Raw genomic sequence first — 20,463 nt, 5'->3', positions numbered from 1 at the left:
CCAGTTGTCCGTTTAACCCATCCCCAACATGAGATTCCGAAATCGGATTCTGCACACGAATCGTCAGTGGCTGAAGGCAAAGGGTTAACCCTAAAACGGCCGGGGGGGGGGATGAATCAACTCCCCTCGACATTATTTTTCCACGACCATTCCGCCGCGTGATTTTTTTTTTTTTTTTTGACCGCGCCGCTCGCTGACTTTTTACTTTGAAGTCTCGCACAACTTATGACACCATTTTCCCAAAATCGGGTATACCATTCCGACTCTGCGTGACATCTTATACATTCTTGTCAGACCGAAAATGGCTCAAAAACGTGATTTTGTGTATAAAGTTTATGCAAATGGAGTTTTCTCAACTTATCCAAAAAGATATGATTATTTTCACTTTCAATGGCTGAAATCAATTTATTTTAGCATAATTATGCTTGAAATAGGTTCTGTCATAAATTTGGCGGGAAAAATGACAAAGAAAAAGTAGAAAAACAAAGAAATACATAAGACATTCATAAAACATTACAATATATAAGAAATTAATTTTGAAACCAGATTTTTCTTTTTCAAGTCCATTGTTAGGAATGCTACAAGGAAAATCATCCTCCAAATTTGGGATTCTATAGGAAATTTGTGACCGGCGACAACGGTTTCAGGCAAAAGTCGAGCATTTTGAAAATTCATTTTTTCATTGAATCACATTGCCCATTTCCTAAGCTTTGCATTGATATAAAACACTTGCATTCTTTGGCACCATAAGTGAGCATGGAAAGCGAAATAAAATGCACTTTTTAAGTTATTAGCCTGACAAAATTGCGAGAAAACGGGCTTTGAAGATTTACCGCTTTCTCAAAGCAATGTCCGAGCGGCGATGCGAGGTGAGAATCACCCATCCGTACGATGGTGCCAATCGACGTTAAGCTCCGCCTCTAGCAACCACATCGCCTTCTGATTGGCTCACTGAGAGAGTCAAATTTCCCGGGCACCCTTCCTAGGAGCTCAGCGTATGGAGCCGAAAAACAATGCGGTTCGCTCGGGTTTGTTTTAACCATTACGTCTTTCAATATGGCGGATACGATAACTGCACGTATGGTGTACATGTGTATGGGCGCACGCATTACGCAATGGCATCCACACGCCATGACCATGTGCATGTAACAGGAGCGGGTGGCGAATCCACACATTTACAAATCGCGTTTTCATTGTTGTTGATTTGACTTTATCATTGCAGTCAGTCCGCAGCACGTATGCTAATGAGCCGATCCGGCAAGATTTATTCAGCACTCTCGTTGACGATCTTTGCGTTCGAAAGGTGTCTCGTCGTGCGAGATTTTGCGAGAGTTTGACAGGGCTATGGTTTTCACAGTGTAGCGACTTGTACATACATTCATCATGGCTACAAGTCACGGTAAATTGTTGTCAAGACTTTGATCTTTACTTTGATACTAAATTTGCGTATAGTATCGGTTCTTATCATGACGATATAATCAGTTGAATTTGCGTAAATTTTACCTGCTTTTCACGGAAGATTTTGTCGTCTAAAGTTCCTTTTTGGTTCCTGACCGGATTAAGAAACTGTTGTTTTTGATTTTGGCTTTTTCGTATAGAGGAAACTTAGATGCTCATCATATATTGGAGTCAGGGAGACGCAAGCATGATTTATACTAGTTTTTCCGTTTTGAAATGTCTGTAAAATTCACTCCTAAGCCGGAAGTATGCTCCATACAAAGTGTACAGTGGCGCGAAAGATCTCTCTCATTGGACAGTGTTTGCATTCACCGCGCGCTGTACCACTGCTTCTAGCTTCTAGCTTCTGTCCGAAGCACAGAAATCTACACGCGTGCCTATGCAAGCATGCGCTATGCATGCACGTGGCATGAAACCGTAGCAGCGTAATGACGTAATGCAAGCGCTGAATGCAAGCGCTGTCCACCCAATGAGAGAGCTTACTCTTGAGATTGCACGGTTTCAAGCTGACCAGCCCTGACATCGATGTATATTTACTGGTTCCTGACCGGATTAAGAAACAAATTGTCAAGATATTTACATGGATACAAAGATTAAGAGATGGACTACCAAATAATGTATTTTCATTGAGACGCAAGGTGAATTTGGTATTCTTTTGACGTCTTGAACATGTACTGCACCCATTACTTTTTTCATCATTTTTCAAGCTCAAATTACGCTATGATATTTTTCATTTACAATAATTTGAGTAACATGTGACGATAACTTACATATTTTCCTTGAATTTGATACCAAATTTGTGAATACAAGGTGTATTTTTGTTGCCGAAAGCCCAAGGACAAAATCCCCTTACGCAGCTCATTACGTATGCAAGCCTCGATCGGGCTTGCATACGAGTTGAATAAATACGAGCGAATTATCGGGTGCTGCGGTCTGACTGATTGGCGACCCTTTTCTAGGCAGAAAAATGCCAGTGCTGGCAAAGGTTACGCTTCCCGTGTGTTTTGCTTTTACAAGCCGTGCATATGTTGCCTTGTTCGGTGGTGTTAATTATACAGTATTAAAACAAACAAACATGACTCGTTAGTTTCGTGCGATCTTGATGTGTAGTATTTGAATATAACTGGTTTCATGTGACCTCTCCTTTCCTCTCATCTACCTTCCCTTGAGTCAGTCTGCTGTCATAATTTTTACTACATGTACAAGTAGACTATCGTTTTTTCTTTTCACACGATTATGTCGTGCTAAATGATATTTGTTTCACTTCCGTTGTCAAACATTGCGGTAGAATAGTTTGGATAGAAAGCCAAACGAAGAGCACGCACTACAGAGCGAGAACAATGGAGCATGTAATCATGCATGCGTGGACAAAGCATTCCCAAACACTGCAACTGGTGTCTCCGAAAGCCGAATTATGTAAATGTGTGTGACGCACCAGCCAATCGCATGCGAGACCTTGCGCCATAGCAACGCTGGGGATATTGGCGCGGCGTTCGAAAGAAGCTCGAAACTGACAAGTGCGATCCAACATAGGGTGCTTAAAATTCCATTTTCGATAGGAAAAACGTAGTCTTATGCTATAAAATTTAGTGTAGATGTAGAAAACATATCAAAGATTCGATTTCTGCAAAAAAACCCGAATCGACAAAAATAATGGTAAAGATCTTTGTACCCCACCTAGGAGGAAATTTGCTCTTGCGACTTTTGCCTGGAACCGTTGTCGCGGGTCACATTTACTCTCTGATTTAGAGCAAAATTTATTTCACGCACATATCAGCATTACTAATAAAAACAATGAAAATTTCAATTTCATTTTTTTTTAATATAGTTTGGTAAATGGTAATGTATGTGCCAATTTTCTTGGCGATTGCGCAATCGACGGCCGAAATCTGGAGGGGGAAGGGGTTGATTCAACCCTCCCCCTCCGGGCCACAGAACAGCCAAAAAAGTCCGGCCTGGTTAGGGAATAAAACGCATCCACATTTTCTGTTAGTGTATGCAACTGGTTCAGAGAGGATCGCAAACCATTAGCGCCAAAAATGATCTCTGGCGAGCGGAATTGCGTTTCATACATACCCCGTGTATGTCCGTGTGGGAAAGGTGCAGAGGATGTTAAGTCTAGACGCTTTACTAGCGGAAGACAGAGGTAATCGTTTATGCCCCATGATTACATCGACAATTGTCACGCCCTCCTATACCCTCGTAACAAGGGGATTATTCGGATGAAAGTATATTTTGATTGCAACAGTTCGATAGAATAATGTTCCAATGATTTATTCCTTGCATGTGTTCTTATTCGAAACCATTGTCTGGTTAGCGTCCGTGTTTACGGTGTGTGCAGCACTCTATAATGTCAAGCTTTTTACCTTTCCTATTTCTGTCTCTTTACACTCAACGCACTTTCATCTTTGAATTTTGCTTTTCACTCATTGACCTTCTTTCATACTCGGTGTTTATTATTCAACTAAGCTACACTTTAACTTGGTTAGCAATTGTGATGCTAATGTTAACTTTAATATTGAACGACCTTGTGATGACGGTGAGTGAATTCAAACAAGAGATTACTTAACTGAAAATGTAAAACTCAGATTCATATACCTATAGTATATCTATACATGTACATTATGACATCACTTACCACGGCATTGAGTAGTGTTTAAAGTCTTAGTCTTAACTGAGGCGTCTTGTGCAAGAGTCACGTCAACTTCCAAAGATCTGACATATTGGACTTGACGGTCATATGGCTCTCCTTAAAAAGGAGGAACTACGCCAACGAGATCCCGATATTATCAAACGCACATCGAGGAAGCTGCTTTAAGGGTTACGAGCATCTCCTAACGAATTAGCCGCCCTGGACACGGGGGATGCTGAGGGGGAAGTCGGGGGTTCACTTGGAGATCAACAGGATGATAGGACTTGAGATCAACATCATCCAAGTTGAAATATTATAACTCCGGAGATATCTCCATTGCGTTCTACCAGCAGTTAACTGGCCTTTGCATTACTTGAGGTCAATTCATCGACTGCTATTCATTACCATTATCTTTATTCCTTGTAGAGCCAATTTCCTCCTCTCAAATTCAATTTCACGGGGGCGAGCTTTTCGTCTTTTACCTGGCTCTAACAGACGCATTTTTAATTCATGTGTCATCCGAAGAAGCAAATAATAAGGAAATTGTGTAAACGATATGTGTGTGTGTGTGTGCTAGTGTATGCTTAAAATTTTATTACGGTTTTGCGCTTGATCGAGAGATAAAAATCTAAATCAAAAACTATGCTTCTCAGGTAATATCACTCTGCCACTTATCGTAATTCCAAGCAAATTGAGACATTTCACAGAATTTACTTCAGGTGGAGAGTAGTTATGTTGAGTTTAAGAACCAAATGAAAAAAAAAACAAACACAACAACATTGTACCCTATCTAGGCCACCCTGCAAAAAACAAACAAACAAACAAACAAACAAACAAAAACAAAAACAAATGTCAGTGTCAGTCGATTGTTTAATAGGATCTCTTGTGGATACCTCAAATTAGCTATATTGGTCTTGTGACTAAGATATAGTTTACGTTATCCTCCTTGCTTACTTTGTCCGTAATAATGATTTTATAATGATGATAATAATAATATTACAACCATAATAATGTGTATGATAATAACGGGACATTATTTTATATAATTATAATTATTCAAATCGTATGTGGGGGTTTATTCTGTGCCTCAACGGATGTATATGAACGCCCTTTTCACGATAGATCGGGAGGGGAATCATTATGAAAACGTATTTTTTTATTTATTTCTTTTCTTTTTTTTTTAAAAGAAATTGACAAGTTGAAACTTATGTGTGAAAAGGGAGACGACTTTTAGCAACTCGCAAATCCCGTTCGTACATCTCATGAACAGGGTTACCTTCAGATGTTACGCACGCTACAGTGTCAGTCAATTTGCTTTCTTGTTATCAACACTTTTCTTGATTCTGTCAATTATCAGACGGTCTTCTATTCTGTTTGTAACACAAATCTCGACGTACTTGACCTTCTGCAAAAGTAGATTCTCCTCTTGTATTTGCTGTATTAAGGTGACGGGAAGACGCTATAGGCAGTCACTTTAAATAACAGGATATTCAGAACTTCTTGTCTTCGTTTCATTTTTTTTTTTTTCACAGCCAGCCAGTAAATTCCAATAAAATTTGACAGTAATGGCGATCTTCTGACATGTTTTCAACTTTAGAGTTCCAGTCCGGATGTAGATATTTCGCTCACCTGAAATAACGCCGTGCCATCTGTCTATGTTTATTAATTCGACAAGCAGGTAATATCCGTGACAAAATCAATCAGGAAGTGGAAGCAACCTCGATTAACAGTGGATGATCGTTTCTGTGCGTGCGTGTGTATGCGTGTATAATGTGTGTGTATCTGACGGATTGTTTTGTTATCGATGCTCGTTTTGTTATCGATGCATGGACTTACCGACTGCCGTGATATCCAGGTGTGCAGACGCAGTTTCCCGTTACATGATGACAGACGCCGCCATGTTGACAGTCTGGACATTTCCGTAGGCAGCCAGCGCCGTACCATCCACTGCTACAGGTGACGTTGCAGTGCTTTCCCCGCCAGCCCCGTTCACACTGACAGCCATGGACGTGGTGACACGAACCATGTTCACACTGGCACTCCTCGACGCACCTGGCGCCGAATAAACCGCTGGGACAAGTTTCGTTGCAGAATCTGCCTCTCCAGCCAGGTCCACACTGGCACCCTGTGATGGGATCACACGTGCCATTATTCTGACAGTCACACTTCTCTTCGCACCTCTCACCGAAGAAGCCCTCTGGGCACTGGTTCTGACAGTCTACGCCAGTCCAACCTGGGTGACACACGCAGCCAAGCTCGTGGTGGCATTCCCCATTCCCACCACATCTGCACACTTGAGAACATCCTGTGCCGTAGACCCCTTCAAGGCACATGTTTTCACAACGTTGTCCTTCCCATCCAGGCGGGCAGACACATCCGACTGCTGGATGACACTGCCCGTTGTTACGACACTCACAAACATGTTGACAATTGACCCCATAATGTCCCTGCTCGCAAGATCGACTGCAGTTCTCGCCCTGCCAGCCCGCCTTGCAAATGCATCCGATAACGGGATCGCAAATCCCGCCATTCTGGCAGGCGCACTCTTTAGCGCACTTGTCCCCATAATACCCGGAAGGGCACGTTTCGTTGCATATGGCACCGATTAGTCCGCGCGGACATCTGCATGACCCGGTAAAAGGGTCACAGGTGGCGTTATTGAGGCATGCGCACTGCGCTACGCACCCTTCACCGTAATACCCTGTGGGACATCTGTCTTGGCAGAACTGACCAGTCCACCCCGGTGGACATGAGCAAGATCCATCTACAGGATGACAGCGTCCATTATTTTGACACAAACACCTCTCGCTGCAGAAACTTCCGTAGGAATTTTCTGGACAGACATCTTCGCATGTCCTGCCGGTCCACCCTGGACGGCAGACACAGGTGCCGTCTTGAGGCAAACATCTGGCACCGTTCGCGCATGCGCATGTTTCTGTGCAGTTACTCCCAAACCGACCTGGGGGGCAAGGTGAATCACAACGGGAGCCATACCATCCCTGTAAACAATGACATTGTCCGGTGATTTTATCACAAGGAGCACTATTCTGGCATAAACATACATTCTGACAATCTTGTCCGTAGTACCCTTCATCACATATCATTTCACAATGACCTCCTCTGAATCCAGGTGAGCAGGTGCATGCACCATTTACAGGATCGCATGAACCCCCGTTTTGACAAGTGCACGTTTCAGCGCATCCGACGCCATACGTGCCTTCAGAGCAAGGTAACTCGCAGTGACTGCCTTGGTATCCTGCAGTGCAATAGCAGGTACCGTTTCCAGGATCGCAGGTGGCACCATTGTTGCATTCGCACATCTGCGTGCAGCCGTCACCGAAGAAACCTTGATCGCAAGGGTATTGACACCACTGGCCGACCCATCCGGGAGCACACCTACAGCTGCCATTTCTTGGATCGCACCCTGTTGCGTGTAGACATTCACATCGCTGAGCACACTCGTGCCCGTACGTTCCCGCGGGACAAGTTTCGTTACATTCTAGACCCGTCAGTCCCGGTGGACACTTGCATTCGCCTGTCACGTGGTCACAGCGAGCATCCTGCTCACATGGGCATGGCGATAGACAGCTGTTTCCATAGAAACCTTCATCACAAGCCCTACTGCAGGTTTCCCCAACCCATCCCGGTTGACATTCGCAGGCCCCAGTCACTGGGTCGCAGCGGCCACCGTTTTCACAATGGCAAGTATGCGCACAATTCCGGCCGAAAAAGCCTTCGGGACACGGTTGATCGCATCGTTCCCCTATGAATCCATCGAAGCAATTGCATTCCCCAGTCACGTGATCGCATTCACCATTCTCACACCGACATCTTCCCCCACATTCGTCTCCATAAGAGCCTTCCGGACAGGCCAAGTGACAGAAGCGGCCCGTCCATCCCGGAGTACATTGGCACTGTCCAGTCATGTGGTTGCACTGAGCACCGTGCTGGCAAGTGCAGGCCCGCTTACATCCGGGTCCGTAGCGTCCCGCCTGGCACGGCACGTCGCAATGGCGCCCCATCCAACCGGACCTGCAGTAGCAGGAACCATCGATACTACTGCATCCGGCGCCATTCAAGCAGACGCACTCGTTCACGCATCCCAGTCCGTACCAGCCCCAGGGGCACATCTCCGAACAGTCCCGACCTTTCCATCCCGGTCCGCACGTACAAGTCCCGTTGACGGAGTCGCACTGCCCGTTGTGCAGGCAGGTGCATCGCTGGAGGCAGTTCTCACCGAAGAAGCCCTGAGTGCACCTGGTTTCACATCGGTCTCCCGTCCAGCCGGCTGAGCAGCTACACGTGCCGTTTGTTCCTGTGCAACTACCGCCATTTAGACAGTCGCATCTGCAGAAGATAAAGTTGGTAATATTTCAAAACTTACTACACATTTTTTTTTTTTTTTTGTTTCCAAAATTAAGTCGGGAGGTTTGTTTTCCCCTTTATCGTGTCAGAATTACGTTGATAAAGAAAACCCTTTAGGCAGTTTGTCAGGATAATTTATCCTGCAGCTAAGTCATAAAGTACCACATTAAGATTAGTCATTTATAGTCATTCAACCCCATCCTATGAGGAATGGATGAAAGAATCACCTTGTTGACATATTCTTATGCTTTAGAACTCTCAGTCAACTGAACATAACTCCCTCAGATGCATCACTTTCCCCCAAACAGAAACGGAACAGCAATATATCTCTACCCCCCCCCCCCCTTGGGAACATGGAACACATCATAATGATCGACGTCAATGTTGGTAATGACTAAACTGTAATTGAGAAAGCTCAATTATTCTTCTAGCTTTCCAGCTCTTGCATCACACGACCATTCCTTCCGTTCAAAACCTGGCAGCTGGGATATATACAATATCAAACAAACAAACAAAACAAAAATGGTCACAAGACAACACATTATAGTTATGTGCTATGAGATAGTTCTAGAGTATTCGAATTTAATAGATTCAGAATTGCGTGGCTGGTAAACGAAAAAAAAAATGAGTTACCCTTTCACGCATATTATTTACAGTTAGTTCAACGGGACATTGAACTGATATTAAAATTCATTCATGATCACATTCCAAGGTGATGTGTTCCAATCTGGATACCCCATGAGTTGATTTGCGTCATCTCCGAACCATTCCTATTGAACGTCTGCAGCAATGATGGATTATCTCAGCCGGAGTGCCAAGTCGGTCATTAACATCATTCCTTTACCCTGAATCACTGTTACGAGCTTTCATCGCCAGCCAGAAAGTGACCTTGACACTTGATTAAGTACATCTTCTGCTTAAACCATTGCTTGCAGGAAGCGGACGTGTCACGTTTTAGGTCAATTGGAATAACTTTATATCAATGATATTTTTGACGCATCATGTGATGATAAATGTCGGTGTTTCCACTTGTCCCAGAAATGACGTCCGCTTTAAGTATGATTTGATTACATTATTGTTTGCTTTCGTTCTTGTTTGTCTTTTGTTGTGTATTAAGAAACAAACACTTAACAAAAATATGTTTCTGCCCTTAAATGAGACGTAATGGATTCACATCATGAAAAAAAAACTTCGGGGAATCACTTTTCAGTCTTGGCCAGTGATGGTAAATGGTGGCATGCCTTATAACTTGTCTTCAGTTCTACAAAGGGTCATGACAGCCTGCCCGATTGCGGATATGTGGGTGTGACAGAGAGACATATTTTAGCAGAGTCTGTTGGATCGACTATAAAATCTTACTCGCAGGTATACAGCCGGCTTCGGATAAGCAGTGCACTGAAAACCTGAGGCAATATATTTTAAAGCGTCAACGCGTTAGTAATTTTCATGCATCTTCAGAGCAAAGATGCAAGACTTTTAGGGTCTTATCTACAATGTCTTCGCCTAGTTCTGTTTAATTGCCTGTATGATTTGCTTTATTTTGTCCAGTTCTATGACGGGTATTCCTACTTCGTAGAATGTCAGGGAAGAACTTGACAAGTGAAAAGACGAGACATACAATAATGATTCACGCAAGAAGCTATGACCAAGTAGAGATCAACCGGTATAAAGAATTAAGATAATGTAGTAATTGTACCTGATATCGCAGTTATCCCCGACGTAGCCTTGCGGACACTGCACATCACACCGTTCGCCAGTCCACCCTTGCTGACATCGGCATGATCCCGCCACGCTGTCGCAAGTCGCCGCGGCTGGGCAGCGGCATACTCCCGCGCAGTTCTCGCCGTACCGCCCTTCTTCGCACCGGAGCTCGCACCGCGCTCCAGTCTTTCCCGCGGGACAATTGCAAGTTCCCGACACTCGGTCGCACGTCGCTGAGGGTGGACAATTGCATCTACCTTGACACGCCAGACCCCATGTTCCTCTCCAGCAGGCTACAGAGAACAAAGAATGAGAACGATTAAAGGGAGGGAGAGAAGAGGGAGAGGGGGAAGGGAGAGGGGAAAGGTAGTGAGGGAACGTATAGGAGAGGGAATGGCAGAGACGGGAGATTACTTGCTTTTTTTAACTCGTATTTCAGAGGGGAAGCGTGAAATGAACAATCAAACCCGTTTCGAAGTTGACATCATGACTTAATATTATGATCTTGACTTTATTTTCAATCCCACAAGAATAACAATAACAACCTCAAGATAAACGATATAGTAAAACCATAAAAAAAAAAACCAAACAGACAAAAACTCCTGCATCATTGATGGAAAATGTTAACGTCACAAAGAATTTGAACTTTGAACTCTAAAAAATGATTGAACAGGGCATCTAAGACATGTGTTATAACATTTATTGTGGGAACGCCAGCAAACCGTTGCAAAGTATAAGCAACAACAGTTACACACATTTTGTCAAGCTGGAATGACCGACAAAATAGCCAAATCATGGCACAATCTTTGGCGTAATTACTTAATGAGTGCTAATGGACGAAATTAGACATGCCTCCTTGCAGATCGAATTATCAGCTTTTAAATCCGACATATCCATCCAGCCAAATAACCTCAACAAGGTGACGGAAGGGGAAATGTTGGTCGGTAGGGTTAGATTAGTCACAGACACTCGTGCTTGTGGAGTCCAAAAGATGAAAGATATTCAACATTTCTCTACTTGACTGATGTAAAGCAGGCTATTTTAATAGATTTCCAAGTACAGAGGCTACAGTCGATGGAGAACAAAGGGAGGGAAAAATAGAGTTGCTCAGCTGGAACGCCATGTTTTTTTTATTTATTTTTTATTTATATTTCGGAGACATGTTTAAGGTAAGGTTTTGTTCTACCATGGATACTACGATGATGATGAAGAATCTTATTAATTCTAAGAAGTATTATGATACATGTGTTTGAGAAGTGTGTGTGTGTGTGTGTGTGATAGGTAGAGCTTGCACATTATCAGTATTAAAAATATTTGGGCAACACACATCAACATCAAATGACATTAATATAACGATTGATAAGCAATTCAGTTGAAATCGATATTCTATTGCTTCGGTCATGCGCGAAAAGCTAAAAACAAAGGTGAAAGTGAGTAAGGTGTAGAACATTATTCCATAAAAAAAAAAATAGTGTCTTATTCATCATGCTTGGCACATACCAAGATTTGGTAAGCCTGTTATGACTACGTTATAATGTAGTCTTCGATATGATAACGTTGTGGTGTCATGAGACAGTGTTGGCTCGACGCTGAAACTTGAATCATTCTTACTTCCTATCACCTGAGAATATTCCCAATCTGACCAATAACATGTCTATGGTCACGTGGTATCTGTTCTTTATAGTTTATCTGTCCACTGTGAATTTACATGTAATATAAACCGCCAAGGAGGCTTCATTCTTTTTCTCTGGATTTTGTCAGGTTTTTTTTCTTTTTCTTTTTACTTCACACCTTTGGGCGGTCTTCCATCACCTTTCATCAGCTTGACTGTCTATCCGATTTGAGCGAGAAACGATGACCTCATCGGCCACACACACACACACACACTATAATACAAACATATATCCACACACACATAGCCAAACGACGTGATTTCCAATGCTAAAAAAAAAAAAAAAAAAAAACGAAAAAAAAGAAAAGGTCAATGCATTTTGCAATGTGAGGTTAGCCCAATTTTCATTTTCCGTTTCACTACAATGTGGCTTTGTTCTATGCCTAGTGGAATTTCAGAGAGGAAACGCCTAATTTATTTTCTTAGGACTTACAGCCTGCTTGGTGACTGCATACCTGGGCGAATGCTTCGATCAGACCACCAGGTGGCAGTAGAGGGATGCCCACACACAAAAGAGAGAATACAAATTCACAAAATTGACAACAAACACTTTTTATCAAGGTACGAATGACTCATTGGATTGAACCCGACACAACCACGTTTTTCTCTCTCCCTTCATTTTTTGTTATCATTGCCGGGAACGATTAGGATAATGGTCAACTTACGATTGACCTGTGTTCGGACATGCAGACCTACCGCGTTTTTATGACAAATCATGTGCCACTTGTTGACGATAAGCTAGCTAAGCCCCGCGTGGGGTTAAAAGGGCAAAATGTGGGCTACAATGTCATGAGTCACACGGTCACCCCACTCAACCCTTTAGGACCACAAAAATGAGGCTCAGCTCTTGATTTCTCATCATTATCGCACACCTATGTATCTGGCATGCACACAGCTTTCGCTCTAAAACTAGACAAACGGCTGGGATTCCCCTAAAGCCCTGTCGCTGTACAGAAGTCTGCGCACGGCGGGAAGCCGTGCTTCGCACGACGTCTGGTCGGGCTAGGATCCCCCTGAATAGAACGACACTTCCTCTGGTGTATGTTGTGATGCAATCAAATTGCTGAAAGTTTAGAACAGGAACACCTAACGTATATCATACTCATGTCTTTGTCTCGAAGCGCCGTTTTCAACCTAAATTTTATTTCGGGATTCTCTCCATGCATCCCCACCCAACATAATACACACACAATTTCTCACTATACAACGGATCCTCATGACAGCAAGTGATATTTTGGCATTATCATAATCAGAGAGCAGTCTGGCTCCACATAACAATGATTGATGTGAAAATGCAAGGTTTGGAGTTTTGGTTGATTGAGAAGAACTCAGATATAAGATGTTTCAAAGCAAACCGTTTGAGATTTCGATCACACTATTTCCACGAATCTAAATAACTATGGAGTGGTTTAGAAATAAAGATTTTTGGTTGTGTATGGAAAAGTTTTGTATGGTGCTGTGAACGACTCATAAATTGCGGTATATGTCTAATGCGTTACACGCTTGGCAATATCTCTTCTAATCTTGTCTCAAAACTATGTTTATGTAGTAGCCGACCTTTGTTTTTCTTTATTTCTGTAGTATTTTATGAAAACACGGCGAAAAAATATGGAATCATTAGAAAAGCTCAGTCTTCATGAAATTCCGGGCAAACTCGAGCTCTGAGAGATTCAGACCAGAAGGGCTCCTACGCCCCCATCCCTTTGCTATATTTAGTCCGCCGTCAAATCACCGGCTTGGACTAGGGCTGGAAGGAATAAATCTATAATGTCCTGTCACCGATCGTAAACTGTGATCAATTCGGATGATACGCTATACCCCATCCAAACACGGATCCTCTTTTCCTGTTTGTAGCGTGTCTACGCAAATAATGCCAAACTTGACACGACAACACGACTCCTTTCGTCCGATATTTTGCTCGAAGATCGTTCAGTTCTCATTTTGCTCTCCATCATGTATTCTCCCACGACTTCGCCCCATATAGCTTATACACATGTATCTATATTGACATCAGATAAGATATAGCTGAGGAATGCAAAATGGAGCCGCACCTTGTTTTGACAACGAGAAATTACAGAGAAGGAAAAAAAAAACACCAAGAGGGAATGTTCAGGGGTTCCTCTGGAACTTCCTGTTATCTTCCGTTAATACTTCAGTCGACATCCTGTCACGTGATACACATGGAAGCTATTACTCAAACGCCAATTAAGCAAAATATTATGTGTATTACTGTGCGTGCGTTTTCAAGGGGGCACACTGTAATAATAGCTCACAACGATTCTCTCCTGACTCTAGCGTATACCTGGACCGGTTTGTACGCTGCGCCTTGGGCACCCGCCACCCGCCCTTCCATTGATCTCAAGGATACATAGCACAAGCAATGGAGGAAAGGAGCAAGGATTTTGGGAGAATCGTGCCATTTTCTCCATGACCAAATCCATTCGGCTGTGTGGGTGTACTTTCCACACTGATTAGAAATGACATGACATTTCTTGTGTACGTCCTCGGTGGTAGAAGAAAATTAACAGACGACTTTGCAGAGAGTCAACATAGAAGGTCTCACCCCTACTACCAAACAACTTTGTTTGACAACTTTACCATCACTGCTGGAAGCCGTGCTGTGTTTTACATCTCTTCATTGGAAGACATAGCAATGCAATGTTACCAATGGCAACTGCGAAAAATGGTCTCCTCATAAAACATAGACCTGATAGCTACAGGGGCCATATTTGGGCATTACTGAAAAAGTCGAAAAGAGACCAGCATAATGAGACTAACACTGTAAAGGCCTAACTGGCTTATTCATTATCTCGATCGTTTTGATTATCAAACACGCAAAGGCCTACTATCAACATTTAAAGACATCCCATAAAAGGAATTCCAACACATAAACCATCTTTGCCATTGGGAGCAGTGATATAAAATGTTCGAGTTATCACATTTGATGCATGTGTAGGTCAGTTGTGTCACAAAACATCCTACCATATAAAAATGTTGCAATAAACCCTGAAATATAAGGAGATGTCACTATTTTTTATCACTAAATCTTTTACTGTAGATTGTTTATTCTAGAAACAATGTTATTGTAACTATTGTTCACATTTTGTTAATTTAACAATGCTTAACATTGATTATACTGATAACATTTTTGCATTGCTTGTTTCTATCTGTAAATCACATTTTAGAACTATTTCGAAGCACATGAGGAATTTTGCAAATGATAAATAATACTGGTTTTAGAGAACAAGCAAGATGCTCCTTGAAATACACGACACCTATTTTTAAGGGCTTGTGTGTGCATGTGTGTATGTGTTTTCTCAAAACTCCCTCCCTCCCTCGTCCTTCTCCAAACGTTAAGGTATGTGTTGATGCTTCGCTTTATCTTTGCATTCATGTGGATTATGTAACGTTGAGCCCATTGGAAGCCATTTTTATCTGATGGCGTTGGGTGTTTCATCGCTAGTCCTCGAAGGTGATCTTATCTCGCGGTTGGCGGGAGAGAAAAGTGCTGGGGCCAGACATTTTCTTAGCTGCTCCGTTGCGTGTGATGCGAACCGCCAAGAATGCAGACGACCGTGAATGGGGGATTTCCTTATCACCGAATGGCGGCGCATCACCATCAGCACTCACTTTTAGCGCCTAGTGCAACACTTTGCCATACTGAGCGCGTACACACACACACACACGTATAATGGATATACATTAGGGTGACGCTAAAGCCAAAAATCATTAATCTAAAAAAAAAAAAAAAAATCATGGGCACATTTAGCGTGGAAGAAAATGCACAACAATAAAGAGCACGCCACATTGGTTATACAGAAACACACACACAAAAAAACCAAACCAAAGCAAGTTAGCAAGGACAACAGACTATCAGTTTGTTTAATTTTCACTACATCTAACACATCGGCAATAATCTAGCCCTATCACGAGAGTAGCCTATTATGTTTCTTTATGAAAGCATGACCATACTTGAGTTGAGTTTGTAGACTTTGTGTCTGTGTGCAAAGGGCTATTAGATAACTTTTACGATAAATTAAACGCTTGTTAGGAAGCCACAGTTATGACTCCATATTGTTTTCTTCCAATTACCTCCACTAATCATAGATAGGAATAACACTCAATACTGAGAAGGGTAAGAAAGAATTATTCATCATAGCTTTTCATCACAGTCTCCCGAAATATTAGTCATTTGTTCGGGAACAATCATTAGAAGAACCACATAAAATCGTGTTGCGAAACGAGCGCTTAATTTCTCATTACCAGGCATGAAAGGATAATTAGTTGTTTTCACGCATTGCCTTGAAAGAGAGGTTTCGTTCTCTCCAGCATTAATGTGGCCCAGACTACTACAGAATATCCAAGAACAGTCAATTATTATGGGTTCTCGGCATACCATATGTAACTGATAACGTTACGGCCACATCTGCATTTGCAGTCAACTCCAAAAGTGGCTCAAATTGGCGGAAGCGCAATCTGTAATTTTTTCTCGTCAATCAAGATAGCAGATGGTAGTCGATAATGACCGCCATACGTGAACCTCCCGCGCAAAAAAGAGGAATAAAACCCATAATGCATCATGCTGATGACGTAATGACGTAATGGATTCTGAACCACTGATTTTTTTCTCACTCGCATGCACACACACACAAACGCGCGCGCGCACACACACACACACACACACAAATAAATAAATAAACATACAAACAAAGAGACATGCACTAACAAGGAAACATGACAGAGAAAAAAAAGAAAGCAAGAACTATAAAAATACACTTGATAGATTCGCCACTAATTAGATAATTATACGGGTAAGCAATCTAGGCTATAATTAAACGATTTTTTTCTTTTTCTTCTTCTTCTTGGCGGGGGTTTTAATTTTGTTCAAGTTTCTAATGTCAATGCCATTGTCATTACGCGTTTATCGCATTTCATATAATGAAAGTGAAAGAGTCGAAAACGAAGCACGGGGTAGATTATCTCCTAATATTACTTGGTTTGATCCAAGAATATGGATTTCTTGTTTTTTTCTTTTCTTCTTCCTCTTCTTCATTCTGTCTTTTTTTTTTTGGGGGGGGGGGGGCAGATCTTTGATGGAAGCCCTTGGACAAGAACTGTTGGCCATGGGAAAGCGATTAGCATTCTGTCTGCGTGAACGAATTTCCTCGAAGCGCCTTCTCACAAGAAGGGACTGACGCATCTTTCACAGTCAGTTAGTCAGATGTGAGATGTCGCCACGGAACGAATGCATTTCTTTGTAGGGTTGCCGACGATAATCATCATGAGGCAGTCCCCGTTTGTTCTTAGACTGTTTCCCCTGCTATTGCTTCATCAAATCACAACGCACTTGTATTCATCTCATGGAAATGAAACTATTATGTATTTATCAATTCGAGTAGTACATAACATATTACCTAAATCTGTGATTTAATAGTCGTATATTGACCGTCTTTTATCAATTCAATCAGGATGGTGGAAAGAGACCTTTCCACCTCACTGATTCAACGTCTATAGTGTCATAAAATTAATATGAGATAAACATTCCTTGGACAGCAGTAACCAAGCATCCAGTAAATCTACTCCCTAAACAAAAATTAACGAAGAGATAATTTTGATGACTGGAAATGCTCAAGAACCTATTAATATTGCATTTTTTTTTTCCTGAGCGAGACTAAATGAAGGAAGTGGAAACGGAAATGTTTTCACTGGATATCCACGTTTACATTATAGCCACAACATGGCTAGATTCCTTGATCTTTCATTCTCATAGCACAGGCATCATGCGACATATTTCATTCCTCATTGCCTCTTATCCTTATTCATTTGTTGTTGTTGTTGTTGTTTTTTTAATTTGAAAACCGGGTATATCTGTCCATATATCGATACGTATGCGTATGTATACATAATACTTGTATGTCTGTATAATGAATTGCGATAAATTATATGAATTGATACACATGCTGGCATATTTTTTTTTTTTTTCCATGGTGTTCCCGCCGTCGAAACAGCGACTTTGTAGATTACCCAAAAATGTTCGCTACATTAGTGAGACAGGAAGAGGTACAAGAAAGAATTATAGACCTAAAGCCCCCGTTCCACTATCACGATTTGGACCCCGATCTGTCCCGATCTAGCAGATCGGGAGAGAGCGGCAAAAGCGTACGGGGATCGGAAGCATCGTAGCAGCAGCGTGTGGAGGTCGGGGTTGGAGCGGGCATTTTTTTCAGATCGGGAAGAAATTTTGAACCGGTTCAAAATTTCTTCCCGATCTCCCCGATCAAAACTGACATATTTTTAATCGTGGCATACGGCAAGCGGGGAGAGCGTAGTGACAGCGTAAACGCAGCGGGGAGAGCGTAGTGACGGCGTAAACGCAGCGGGATGAGCGTAACAAAGTCTTTCTGAGCGTAGTAACATCGGCACAAGAACGGGAAGTAATTTTAGCTGTAATTTTCGAAGAAGAAGAAGAGATGAAGAAAAAGAAGAGAAGAAAACAGCGAAGCAGCTACCCAAAAGGCGAAGAAAGAGAGACTGCACGTGGTGCTGAAAGAGGAGGAAGAGGACATAGCAGAATTTTGAGGAATATGAAATCATCTACAATTGGAGGAAGCAAGGACATCAAGAAAAAGCCTTGGAAAAGTCAGCACGTCTTTGTTTATACAATATGTATTGTGCATGCAAAAGTACCGTGAGTTGAGGAGCCTCTTCGGGGTCCACAGTATATTTCTTCGGTTCTGCATGCTAATAAGTTGACTGACTGCAGACCGACAGTCGAATCGGGGTACATCGGGGCACATCGGGCACTTTTCAGCTCTCTGAACGGGGTAACAGCGTGATAAGATCGTATAGATCGTTCAGAGCGTAGATACAGCGTGCACTGATCGGATAACATCGGCAACATCGCACTGACAGCGTAGCTACATCGTTCTAAAGCGTACCGGCAGCGGCAGAGATCGTTATGTCTCATTCCCGATCATCGTAGTATGAGCGTAGCAAGCACTTGGTAGTCGTAACTGCAGCGTACTTAGAGCGTTCTAACATCGTACTGTGTCCAGATCGGCTCAGGTTTTACCCGATCCTTCCCGACCTGAGAAAATTGTCAAATCGTAGCGAGAACGGCATAGTGGAACGGGGGCTTTAGTTATGTTACGCCTAAACCTTCATCTTGCATCCTCATTATACCTTAGCGTATCGATGTGCCTGTGTGTGTAGGGTCCTATATGAGAGTGTGTGTGTAAAATTATAATACCGATCGTTATGGTGTGTGTGTATCTATGTGTGTGCGTGTGTGTGCAAATTATGTATGCAAATTGCATCCACTGGGCTCTTTTCCATAAACCTTCAATGTCCTTCCGTCACGACCTCCCCTCCCTCCCCCATGCACTTCGCCTGACCAGTTATACATGTAATGCAGACACGAACTTGCACTCCAGCGTTCATGACGTGACCGCCCTGTTTTCGTCTTCATCAGTTCCCCGTATCCAGCTCTTCCATTTAGCATGATGACAACAGCACATGGTGCAATCCAAATTGGTATCTGTGCTTAGATCATAAAAGATATGTCTGCATGAAACACAGTGTGGCCTGTATGCTGTATGGTTTACTCACGTTTTGGGCATTCGCTCCCTCGCTGTCGCCACCCGGGACAGCATCCATGAACGATCTCTTGTCGGCCGTCGGAACTATTGCGGCTTCAAAGGGTGAAAACAAAATGAATGGAGACAAAGAGTTATTGGTTAACATATAGAGCTGGGAGGAGGGATGATGGGGATGATACGATATCAATTCAAACTTGATACTGAGTCATATTCAAACACAATGTGTACGCATTACAAGATAAACATGTACATGCTGTAGGTGTCAGATGTTTGGTACGTTTGGTACACGTAGTCACTATTTATGCCTTTAATGAACTGATACGCTCATCTCATGTTCATTATTCACTTTTTGTATGGCAGTTTCAAACTGTATGGCCCGTCGGATTGTTAACTTGGATCGGTTTGTGTAATAAATGACTGAACCTGTAATCGCAATATAAAGTTAAAAAAAAATCGTGTCCAATAGTTACTGAAAAGTTGACGAAATCAAAATCAATGATATAATACACGTACACTTCAAGACTTCCGTGAGTAATCTTGTTAAAAAGTATTGAGAATTCTATGAAAATCCTCTGTTATTATTATACAAACCTTTAGAGTCCACGACAGCATAGAAGAAGAAGAAAAAAAAAGAAAAAGAAAAAGAGGGAAGAGCACTTGGTCACAACTAGACACGATTTAGCGCTCAAATAAATGAAATAATATACAGCGACCAAAAATGAATAGATCATTCAGTTTCATTGTGAGTCACCTGGCTGTGAAATCTTATTAGTGTCTCTCTGACCAAAGCAGCAATCGAAAGGTTTCGTGTGTTGTTATTGTTAGGCAGACAAACAACAGGAAACCATGCTCGACGCTGGCAAACAGGTACAATGCGAAGTTCTGCTACCAATGTCAATTTCAGCTCATTGCGGAACATTTCCGTATTGTTTCAAGGTCTGCGTGGAAGGGATGTCGTTGGTGGCGGTAGTCATGCAGTCAAGGTTAAGTAAACACTCCTTTTTTCTTTTCTTTTTTTCATCTCCTTTCTGTTTGTC

The 20,463-nt window shown here is 42.3% G+C and overlaps 1 protein-coding gene across 1 annotated transcript in view; it reads right to left on the bottom strand.

Annotated features, from left to right (window-relative positions):
- Positions 1 to 20,463, bottom strand: part of LOC140238178 (uncharacterized) — a 46,364-nt gene that overhangs the window by 3,432 nt on the left and 22,469 nt on the right. Inside the window, exons 2-4 of the mRNA XM_072318115.1 lie at positions 19,437 to 19,519; positions 10,152 to 10,449; positions 5,927 to 8,437 (exon numbers count right to left, since the gene is read on the bottom strand). Of these exons, the coding sequence (XP_072174216.1) occupies positions 5,927 to 8,437; positions 10,152 to 10,449; positions 19,437 to 19,519 (2,892 nt within the window). The remainder of the gene's footprint in view (positions 1 to 5,926; positions 8,438 to 10,151; positions 10,450 to 19,436; positions 19,520 to 20,463) is intronic.

The sequence above is a fragment of the Diadema setosum genome, chromosome 14 (genome assembly GCF_964275005.1).
Source record: "Diadema setosum chromosome 14, eeDiaSeto1, whole genome shotgun sequence".
NCBI lineage: Eukaryota > Metazoa > Echinodermata > Echinoidea > Diadematoida > Diadematidae > Diadema > Diadema setosum.
This window is presented reverse-complemented; position numbering and strand designations above follow the sequence as displayed.